The sequence below is a fragment of the Colossoma macropomum genome, unplaced genomic scaffold (genome assembly GCF_904425465.1).
Source record: "Colossoma macropomum unplaced genomic scaffold, Colossoma_macropomum, whole genome shotgun sequence".
In the NCBI taxonomy this organism is placed as follows: domain Eukaryota; kingdom Metazoa; phylum Chordata; class Actinopteri; order Characiformes; family Serrasalmidae; genus Colossoma; species Colossoma macropomum.
The window spans coordinates 1,145,535-1,157,576 of NW_023494809.1; the positions used below are offsets into that span (position 1 = coordinate 1,145,535).

Below are 12,042 nucleotides of genomic sequence, written 5' to 3' on the forward strand. Positions count from 1 at the left end.
AAGGAAAGATGCTAATTGCTAATTGCTAAGCTTCAAGAACTTGCTAGCTACATTAGCCTTGTAGCTTCAGTTTACTGAATGTACTTCTCAAAAATACATTTTAGACCAAAAATGTATCTCAAAACTACCGTAAAACCATGTTTCAGTCATCAGACAGCGTATAAACATTTAATAATAACTTTCTGTGAGGGAGCTTTTAGAGGTGGACGTCTGGTTCCTATCACCCACTGTAACCATTCTCTACAATGAACCATTTCACACTGAACCACTCTAAATGTCTTTGCTTTACATCTTAATGACTGAATTAGGGAAATATGCTAGTTGTTAATTGCTAAGCTTCAAGAACCTGCAAGCTACATTAGCCCTCATAGCTTCAGTTTATAACACCTTGAACATACATACATACATACATCATCTAAACCGCTTATCCTTCTGGGTCCTGGTGGGGTGCTGGAGCCTATCCCAGCTGTCATTGGGCGGAAGGCAGGATACACTCTGGATGGGTCGCCAGTCCATCGCAGGGCAGACAGACATACACATTCACACTCACACTCACACCTAGGGGCAATTTTAGCACGTCCAATCTGCATGACTGCATGTTTTTGGACTGTGGGAGGAAACCAGAGTACCCGGAGGAAACCCACGCAGACACGGGGAGAACAGGCAAACTCCACACAGAAACGACCCTGGCCACCCGGCCGGGAATCGAACCCAGGCCCTTCTTGCTGTGAGGCGACAGCGCTACCCACTGCGCCACCTTGAACGTATTTCTCAAAAATACATTTTAGACCAAAATCTTATCTCAAAATCATTGTAAAACAGCCTCTCAGAAATCAGGCAGCGTATTGATAACCATTTCATAATAACTTTCTGTAAGGGAGCTTTTAGAGGTGGCTGTCTGGTTCCTATCACCACCACTGTGAACAAGTCCGAGTCTCTATAATGAACCATTTCATATCAAACCACTCCAATTAACTTTGTTTACATCTTAATGACTCAATTTAGGAGAGATGCTAATTGTTAGTTGCTAAGCTTTGAGAACCTGCTAGCTACATTAGCCTCACAGCTTCAGTTTAAAACACCTTGAACATACTTTCTCAAAAATACATTTTAGACCAAAATCTTATCTCAAAATCATCGTAAAACAGCCTCTCAGAAATCAGGCAGCGTACTGATAACCATTTCATAATAACTTTCTGTGAGGGAGCTTTTAGAGGTGGACGTCTGGTTCCTTTCACCACCACTGTGAACAATTCTGAGTCTCTATAATGAACCATTTCACACTGAACCACTCTAAATGACTTTGTTTACATCTTAATGACTGAAATAAGGAAATATGCTTATTGCTAATTGCTAAGCTTTGAGAACCTGCTAGCTACTTTAGCCTCATAGCTTCAGTTTATGACCAAAGAAGCAAACTTCACACCAAACATGTCCGACTACATTTGCTGTAAGAGGTGAAACTGCACATTTGATGTGTTTTAAAAGAGTAACGGACGCTGACGCAGACGAGGCTAACTCTGTGGCGTGTGCAGCGAGGTGCTAACACACCTTAACCAAAGTGTCAATCGCAGTAACGAGCAGGAGGTGAGGAGCAGAGACAGGGTCTGACCTCAAACCACTAATCAGCACTAATCAACACTGTCAGCCCTCAACAACAGCCCCGCCACACACACACGGAGCTAGCGCTACCCGACTCTGTGTGTGTGACGGAGAAACAGAGCAGGAAAAGTAAGTGTGAGAATAGGGCAATCTAATCAGCCACAGTAATAAGAAAATGCCCCTTTGTGTGAGCTGAATTCTCCACAATTACCCTTCACACCGCCTGATTGCGACTGCGCCGCTTCAGATGGTGAACGGAACTAATCAGATTACTCTGATTCTGCTGCCCCGCAGTGCCAACAAAGCCATCGGGATTTTCCTCTGTTTGCTTTTACCAGACGAAAAAGAGGAGAGAAGTCACTCCTCCGCATAAATTAACTCTCAGCATCGACACTCTGGACGTACAGTGCTAGCCAACTAGCCAAAGAGCGGCTTAACCTGGATCACATGGTGGGGGGGGTGCATTAGCAAGGCTTACACCGTGTCCTAACAGCAAATGAGCGTTCAAATGTAGCACTGCATCGCGTCAAGGCCTGGCGATAGGGTGACGTAATCAGATATCATCCATGATTAAAGCTTAAAGCAGCAGTATGTAACAATTTAACCTTAAAAAACAGCTTCACAATCATTTCAATGCTATATAACTGTGCTGTATGGATGTGTCTGAGTCCCAAATGACTATTTCTCAGCTGTATTTTGCTCTGTTGGGCTGCAGGATCCAGTATTTACATTCCTATGTAGTGCACAATGTAGGGAGCAAGGAGCCGTTTGAGATTCAGCCCCAGCGTGAGGAGAGGGCGCCGCTGTATTGATGCTAAATAAGACTCGGTGGTCATATATATTGATGAAGTAAGACCTTTTTTTATTTAAACTGAAGGGCTGATAACTTATCTTCTGAACTAGAACTGGGCTGGTCAGCTAGCTAACAGAGCCAATAGCCTAAACACCTCCATCATTAATATCACAGGCTTGAATTAGGGTATTTACAGTTTGATTAACTGTAAAACGGCAGTATAAAAGACTAAAAATGTCACTTGATTGTTTTACATGCTTCAAATGTTTCAGTCAGATGTAGCGTCAAACCCAGGCTGAATCCCAAATGGCTCTGTACTCCCTAAATAGCTATGAAAGTTTACAAATTCTAGCCTCTACAGCCAAACAGTGCATCATTTATCGAGTATGGATGTGTCTGAATCCTAAATGACTATTTCTCAGCTATATGTTCATTATTATGTGACAAAAAAAATTTAAAAGATCATGAAATGACTGCAGTATTCAGCAATGGGTGATCAAATGCTCTCCTCATGCTCAACAGTCCATGGCTGCTCGGCAACGATATCAAACTCTAAAGGAACTACATTTCTTGGAGGAATACTTGTTTTACGATGATTATTATTAATAATAAATTATTTTCTGAAAAGTCGTATATTATATTTTATGTGGGCCCCCGTTTTATAAAAGCAATATGCCACTTGAGGCTGTGCGTTACTGCACCTTTTTTCGCAGAAAGTGCCTAATAACACCCTTACCTGTGATAAAATCTCAGTAACACACTGCCTCTTGTGGCTTATGCCTTTAATGTAGAACCTTTCTGAAAATAGTTCTGATGTCTGAAGCTTATTTTCACAAAGCTTCTATATAGAACCATATACAACACTTCAACCTGAAGAACCATTTCACCATGCAAGGCACAAAATGGTTCTACATAGAACTCATGGATCCAAATAAAACCATTACCTTTACTAGATATCCCTTAAAGAGCTATCAAACTTTGTTCTCTGCAACAAACAAATGCAGCATTAGCTTCATGTGAGCATTAAAGCGCTGTGTAAAAGTAAATTGATAAATATTGAGACAGTGATCACTGCATTGATACGCACAAGTTCATCCGCAATATTTTGCTGTATTGATATTTTGAACACAGCCCAAATCACACTTCACAGCCTGAAAACCACTGGATTCGGTGGCCCTTTGTTTTTTATTGGAGATGCACTGGGACGCCTCAGCATTCACACTACAAATGCACATCCGAAGGTGGTTTGAGTGACCAGATCACAGCCTCCACACACTGGACCCCATCCACATCTGCGCTTATCGCTGTCCACTCAAGATCGGATCACCCTGGACGGACGTTAACGGCAGCTGTAAAGAGGGCCGAGTGTATCAAAGCTAACTTGGCAAACAGCTCCAGAGCGGCATCGATTTAGCCGGCTGGAGAGTCGACTGCAGCAGCGGAGACTCTGACTGTCCATCAGTGGACAGACTGCTGGTTTAAGGTCAGACAGGACCCTAGGGAGAGTCTGATCGAAGGAGTGCAGAGGGAGACTGATGGGTGGGGCGAGCGAAGGGAGGAGAGAAAGGATGAGAGATGGATGGAGTGGCGTCGTTTTTGACAAAGTGCGCGCAGCGGTGTAGATCCTGGGCCGTGCGTCTTTATGACAGGCACTGATGAGCAGGAGGCAGAGAGCCGGAGTTTATGTCTCCTCTCCTTCTCCTCTACTACAAAATCTGCAGCTTTTCAAATCAATACCACAGAGAGAGAGAGCGAGAGAGAGAGAGAGAGAGAGAGGGAGAGAGAGAGAGAGAGAGAGAGAGAGAGAGAGAGAGAGAGGGGCTGCTGATGCTGCAGGACTTTCATCACACGCCTGCCATATCCATCTAATTAGGTGGGTGTTTCCAATAAAGTGGCCAGTTAGTGAAAATACAGGGTAGGTGTTTCTATTAAAGTGGCCAGTCAGTGGAAGTACAAGGTAGGTGTTTCTGATAAAGTGGCCAGTTAGTAGAAGTACAAGGTGGGTGTTTCTATTAAAGTGGCCAGTGAGTGGAAGTACAAGATAGGTGTTTCTGATAAAGTGGCCAGTGATTGGAAGTACAAGGTGGGTCTTTCTATTAAAGTGGCCAGTTAGTAGAAGTACAAGGTGGGTGTTTCTAATAAAGTGGCCAATGAGTGGATGTACAAGGTACTCAAATAAAGTCTCTCTCTCTCTCTCTCTCTCTCTCTCTGTCTCTCTCTCCCTCTCTCTCTCTCTCTCGTCCAGACTTCAATGTACTCTGTTGCTCTGAAAAAGTCCATTATCACAGGATTAGCCTCAGAAGAGGCTGCGCCCTCCGTATTCCTCTTTCAATCTCTCTCTCTCCTCCCCTCTCTTTCTCTCTCTCTCCTTCTCATTCATTAAATGCTGTGCCACACAGAGCTTCCTGAAGGGTCCAGAGAAAGGCTGAGACAAAGCACGGCTGGCCTGCCTCAGTAGCCGCTCCGGATGGCCTTTCGGTGAGGCGCGAGTGTTTGATTTGGGCGAATTCGGCCCCCAGCTCCCCAGACCAAACATTAGCCGGAGGAAACAATTTATTCTAGCGGAGACTGGAGCACCCTGGAGAGGGACGGGACTTTAGAGCCGGAGAGGTCAGAGCTGATAAGCCCGGCGGAGCCTCAGCGCTGTTTATCTGAACTCTGGGTCTTTATTTCATTATCTGTTTATTTGGATACCTATTAAGTCTGACAATATCGTGAGCTGGTGAGTCCATTCAAACATGGCATTAATCACTTCGCTAAGAGGCAAACAAAACAGTATGGATGAGCCGTATTATTGTTATTGTTTTCTATACGAAACAGTATAATATATTTATACTCCAAAAGTATCCGGACAGCCCTTTTAATGAGTGAATTCAGCTGCTTTAAGGTGCATTCATTGTTGACACAGCTTAAATATCCATAGAAAAGCACTGACCAATAGAATGGGACACTCTGGAGCAGTTGCACATGAGCCTAAGGTCACCATGCCCAATGCCAATTGTGGGCTAAAGCCCCCCAGCATTGGAACAGCAGTGGAACTGTGTTCTCTGGAGTGATGGAGCTCCATCCAACACCTTTGGAATGAGTTAGAGTGATCCAGAACTGATCATCCAACATCAGTTCCTGACCTCACTAATGCTCAATCAAATCCTCACAGCAATCTAGTGTGAACTCACTTGGTTTCAGAAGAAATGCTGGAGGATCACAGATGTTTAGTGGTGTTTTGGGCTCTTACCGAGTTCAGATCCAGGTTGTTGTGCACCCACTCTTTAGCTTCCTGATAGTCCTCCGTCAGGCCCATGATGTACAGCGTATCCAGGGAGTCCACTATCGTAGCCCCTCGCAGACCACCTGGAAACACAATACACATCATCAGAACTCATGACATAGACAGACCTGAATATTCTTCACAATCATTAAAGACAGCAGCCAATATTCATCAATATGAACAGAAACAAGAACAGATTTAAATGACATTTAAGCTACATGGTACATAATCAATGACACTTATGCACAGAACTACAGAGCCCCGCTGGTGACGTCCCATATGAATAAAAACAACGCGTGGCCACGACTTATTAACACGTGGAAACGAGATCCTAAAGCATGATAACAACTTAGTAAGGCGTGGGAATGAGACAATTAAGTCATGGCCACAACTTAGTAAGGCACGGGAACAAGATAATGCCTTAATAAGTTGTGGCCACACATTAGGATCTCATTCCCATACTTTACTAAGTTGTGCCCGTGACTTAATTGTCTCGTTCCTGTGCCTTACTAAGTTGTGGCCATGCATTAGGATCTCTTTCCCGTGCTTTACTAAGTTGTGGCCACACATTAGGATCTCATTCCCGTGTCTTACTAAGTTGCGGCCACGCATTATGATCTCATTCCCGTGCCTTACTAAGTTGTGGCCACACATTAGGATCTCATTCCCGTGCCTTACTAAGTTGTGGCCACGCATTATGATCTCATTCCCGTGCCTTACTAAGTTGTGGCCACACATTAGGATCTCATTCCCGTGCCTTACTAAGTTGCGGCCACGCATTATGATCTCATTCCCGTGCCTTACTAAGTTGTGGCCACACATTAGGATCTCATTCCCGTGCCTTACTAAGTTGCGGCCACGCATTAGGATCTCATTCCTGTGCCTTACTAAGTTGTGGCCACTCATTAGGATCTATTCCCGTGCCTTACTCAGTTGTGGCCACACATTAGGATCACATTCCCGTGCCTTACTAAGTTGTGGCCACACATTAGGATCACATTCCCGTGCCTTACTAAGTTGTGGTACATAATTCATGACACTTCTGCACAGAACTACAGAGCCCTGCTGGTGACGTCCCATATAAATAAAAAAAAAATGTGGCCACACCTTAGTAATGCATGGAAACGAGATCCTAATGCATGGCAACAACTTAGTAAGGTGTGGGAATGAGATAATTAGTAAGTAAGTCAAAGTCTAAGGCTAAGTTGTGGCCATGCATTGGGATCTCATTCCCACAACAGGGATGCAGCCTCACTTCCTGCTTTAAAATGCAGGGGCTAAAATAAGGCTCCACCTACAGATTAAACACATTGTGTTTCAGTAGTGACACAAATATTTGAGAGCATTTTTTTGGGGAGATAAAAAAATAATTAAAAAAAGCTCATGGCCATCTAAATCAAATCATCAAATCAAATCAAAAAGATTTTAAAAAAGTATTATTTTCATGAGTGTAAATTTAGAGGTTAGGGTTTGGGATGTGGCTCCGCCTACAGACTGAAACTTTTTGTGTTTCAATAGTGACATTTAAAACATAAGACAGTATTTTTAAAATAAAGTTTTTATATTTAATTTAAAAATGAAATGAACTTTAAAAGAAACATGAAAAATACAAAAAATGTAAGTATTATGTTCACAATGTAAATTGTGAGGTCAGGGTTTGGGACAGACCCCTCCTAATAGAAAGCACCCTATAAATGATGATTTTGTGTATGTTTACCTTATTAGTATCTTTATAAATGCCTGGTATAAATGGGTTTAAACAGATCATAACATAATCCTTGTAAATATGCAAGATCTGCATCCTTATGCTTTAAACAGTTTTTTTTACATATTTTCTAGTATGGTCCATAAACGACAAATATTATATATTTATATATAATCATTATATATATATATATATAATAAAGACACTGTTACTCTCACTAGACCTCAGCAATGAAAAGTTGTTTCTGCATTTACACAACGAAATATGTTACTAAATTACTGAAAGTAATAAATCAATTATGACGAAGCTTATATAAACTTCATATAGATATAAAAGCATGCAGTGTGTCAAATTCAAGCAAATAATAATAAAAAAGTGTGATTAATCACAGTTAACTACACAAAAGAATGTGATTATAATGAAAACATACGTTCTATTTTATTTATCACCAAAGCATCAATGAAAATGTAAACCCAAGGCTTCAATCCAGCCAAGCACCAAAGCACTTCTCCATCCTAAACCGTACGCTGTAATATCTTAGTTCACCTTCCATTCGGAGCAGAAAGCAATATGACTGCAGCAATGTGAAAAATGACTTGAGGAAAATCGCACAAAGCCAGCGCTCTGCCACCAATCAAGGTTAATCAGCAGAGCTAAAATCAAACTCGCTGCTGTAATTAACGCAAAATCTTAAGGCTTTGCCGCCATCACAGGGGTCTACATCCACACTAAATGCCAATATAGAATCAAAATAATACAGGCAAACTGAACTGTGGGCCACTAAAAGCAGCTGTACCCGCAAAACACCCCCCTCAACAGCCCCGCCATCTCTCCAGCGTCTGCCTTTAGACGCACTTAATTTGAAGTTATTAAATTCCCTTCCCAGCTTTAATGAGAAATGTTCAGAGGCTTTTTATTTAATCCGCCGAAACCTCAAATGAGATCGGTCGAGGAGGGGGGGGTGGTGATGGTGGTCGGAGGGAGAGTTTTCACTTTATTGGGAGAAAATATGAAGAAGCGCCTGCCTCCACGCACACAAGAAAACAACTTTCTTTATTGCATTAGGGGGAACGAATGCACACGGTGGCAAGAGCTAATGAAAAGTATATCATCAACGAGTAGACGGAAGAGCTCGGCGCAGGATGAGAAATCAGCCACGCTGCTCGCGGAAGCACAATTGGAATAAATGGGCCAATAATGAGGCTGTTGCATTGCACTCACGATCTGTTCTTTTCCAAAAAAAGCCCTCAAAGCTGTGGCACACCGCGGAGCGCGCAGTACGGCTAACAGCGAGAGTAATTAATGGCTCAAGTAGCGACTGTGAACTGTTTCAGAAGAGTAAGTAAGGGCAGTCGGAATCAAAGTCTTTCACAGCCCCCCTTAACCCCCACCATACATCTAGTCAATCAGCCAACACTGCTAAAAAAGCAACAGCAAGCATTTCATGCTGGTCTCAGCTGGTCTATGGTTGACCAGCATACAAGCTTCAAAACACAACACATCGCTGCTGTCGGAAGAAAACCTCGTATCTCCATCTCTTTGTCATTTTTCAGTTTTTGGCATAATTTGAAAATGCCTGTTACCCTTTACATTGTGTGTGAATTTCATGATGAATGGAATAAAAGAACAGCCCAAAATGACTGTCTGGTTCCATTGACTTCCATTAAAAGTAAAGAATGTTTTTTCCTTCTCTTGTAACGTTACCATTTTGGAGATACAAGGTTTTGTTCCGACAACAGCGATATGCTGGTTTTGGTGGTGATCAGCTTATCAACTTCCATTGCTGCTGACCAGCATCCAAAACACAACCCTGCTTAAAAACCCACAGAAACCGCTGAGTGATGGTTTTGTATTGTGTTGTGGCTTTTTAAATGGGTCGGTATCACAGTGTAAAGGATGCTAATGGTTTAAAAGGTGACCACTGGCTTATTTTAAATGCATTTGATGGTTTCCTAAAGGGACCGAAAGGGGTTCTTTTATCTAGTCTTAAAAAAGTTCCTAATTTATGAATTCTAATATACAACATTAGCAAAAAGGTTAGCTTGCTAGTTGCTGTACAGTACAATTAGAGACTAACTAATAACAATGACTACCACAAGTAGTGTAAGTAATGTAAAAAATGATGCTAACTTACAGTAATTACCTAAAAATTGGTGGCTGCGGGGTCCTAAGCAGCCGCTTATGCCACTTATTAGGTAGAGCCGGCTCTGTATCCGGGACAATAATCTGGATGGTTTGAGGGTGGACCGGCAGCGCCATACAGTCCGACCTCATCAAGCCAACAGACCATTTCGTGGTTGCTATCTGGGTCATATTGCAATATCAATAAAAAATAGAAGACAAAAGTTTCGGCTGCTCCTACTGTTTTTAGCTAAGTGATGTAGGTGTTTGTATAGATAACAGTGAGTCATACAGCATCAGAACCTCATAATCTATTAGAGTCTATTAGAGAATCTGAACATCACACAGTTTGAGTGATGATTTAGGCCTACAGTTAGCAAGATGCTAACAGGCTGTTCATAAGCTTACATTACTCGTTAGCTATATTAACCTCATAACTGCGTAAAAGTAAAGAAGCCAACTTAAAAACACCAAACATGTCTTGGCTGATCGGCTACATTTGGGGCGGGGGGTGTTGTGGTGGGGTGGCAGTGGGGGATGGCTGTCAATTTTCATCAAACTGATCCTTTTCTAGCTGCGGAATTCAGAAAGGAACATAAGGAACTCTTTGCTATGAATGAAGCAGAAGGTTCTGCTTTAGCGTATAGGAGGAATCACTACATTGGTTAATGAGACCCACCGTTACCCACCTGTGCGCCAGAGCGCTGACTTCTGATGCAATTTTAGCGCAATGCAATTCGCCCCAGCCTGCTTTCAAGCAATCAGAGGTTATGGAAGTCAAAGCGCAGCTGCACGGCTGGATGGCTACGCTTGCGGAAAGCACGTTTCGGAGTAATAACCGCAGCAGACGGGACGTCAGCAGCAATAACACGATCGGCCTGCGCGGTGCAGATAATCCTGAAAACAAACCCATGAACTAGTGATGGGTCTCTATAGGTGATCAGAACTGAGGGGGCTGCAAGACAGTTGAGCGTTGCATCATTTGAAAAAACAAATGGAAATATGTGTCCTGCTGAGAGCTGCAGGTGAGGAGGAGCTCCTGTGTTCCAGACAGCATCTCAACAACAGATACGGTATACATCCCACAGCATTCACACTCCTGGATCCAGTGTTTCTTCTGAAATGTAGGGTATTAATAAAGCAATAAGCCAAGAGAGGCTGTGTGTTAGTGATTTTATCACGGTGAAGGGGGTTGTTAGGCACGATGCGAAGCGGAAAAACTCCCTTACAGTTATAAAATCGCAATAACGCATGGCTTTAAGTGGCTTATTGCTTTTTAGAAAAGAAAAACAAAAACAGTGGCCAACATAAAATATGATAAAATGCACAACTTTTCAGGACATAATTTATTATTAATAATAATCAACATGAACAAGTAGTCCGCCAAGAAATGTAGTTCCTTTAGAGTACGGTATCTTTGCCAAGCAACCACGGACCACTGAATGAGGAGAATGTTCGGTTGCCCGACGCTGTATATTGAGGTCATTTCATGAATTTTTTTACTTTTTGTTGTATAACAATGAACATATGATAACACAGCACTGTTTAAAACAAAGACTTTTGCTTTATAAGTACTTTTTGGTCAACAAATTACCACCAAGTCTTATTTAGCACCAATCCAGCAGCGCCCCTCTTCTCACACTGGGGCTCAATCTCAAACGGCTCCCTGCTCCCTACATAGTGCACTACGTAGGAGTTTAAATACTGAATTCTGCAGCCCAACAGAGCAAAATACAGCTAAGAAACAGTCATTTGGGACTCAGACTCATCCACACTCGATACATGATGCACTGTTTGGCTGTAGAGGCTAGAATTTCTAAACTTTCATAGCTAGAACACTATTTAGGGAGTACAGAGCCGTTTGGGATTCAGTCTGAGTTTGACGCAACTTCTGACTGAAACATGAACATCTGAAGTGTGTAAAACAATCAAGTGACATTTTTAGACTTTTATATTGCCGTTTTACAGTTAATCAAACTGTAAGTGCTTTAATTCTAGTCTGTGATATTAATGATGGAGCTGTTTAGGCTGTTGGCTCTTTTAGCCTGTTAGCTAGCTGACCAGCCTAGTTCTAGTTAGGAACATAAGTTATCAGCCCCTCAGTTTAAACATAAAATGGGTTCTTACTTCATCAGTACACTCAATGGTCCATGTGAGCAGCATGAGAGTCAAAGATTATTCCACAGTTCAGTCGCTGTGAGGTGGTCATAGGTGTGGGTATATCAAGGCTTTTACAACGGCTTCGAACGCAGCTCAGCCAATCAGATTTTAAAACCAGAACTATCTGGTTTATAATACTGAGTTTGTGCTGCAGTAACAGCCTCTACTCTTCTGGGAAGGCTTTACACTAGGTGTTGAACATGAGCATTAGTGAGGTCAGGTACTGATGTTGGACGGTCAGTTCACTCCAACTTATCCCAAAGGTACTGGATGGAGCTCCATCACCCCAGAGAACACAGTTCCACTGCTGTTACATGCTGGGGGGCTTCATACCCCTCTAGCCCATGCTTGGCATTGGACATGGTGACCTCAGGCTCGTGTGCAACTGCTCCA

At 42.5% G+C, this 12,042-nt stretch overlaps 1 protein-coding gene across 2 annotated transcripts in view; it reads right to left on the reverse strand.

The window, feature by feature from the left end:
- The window catches only part of LOC118799029 (mannosyl-oligosaccharide 1,2-alpha-mannosidase IA), a 321,766-nt gene that overhangs the window by 110,205 nt on the left and 199,519 nt on the right, over positions 1–12,042 (reverse strand). For both annotated transcript variants that reach the window (XM_036558708.1, XM_036558710.1), the window contains exon 3: positions 5,631–5,746. In XM_036558708.1, the coding sequence (XP_036414601.1) occupies positions 5,631–5,746 (116 nt within the window). The remainder of the gene's footprint in view (positions 1–5,630; positions 5,747–12,042) is intronic.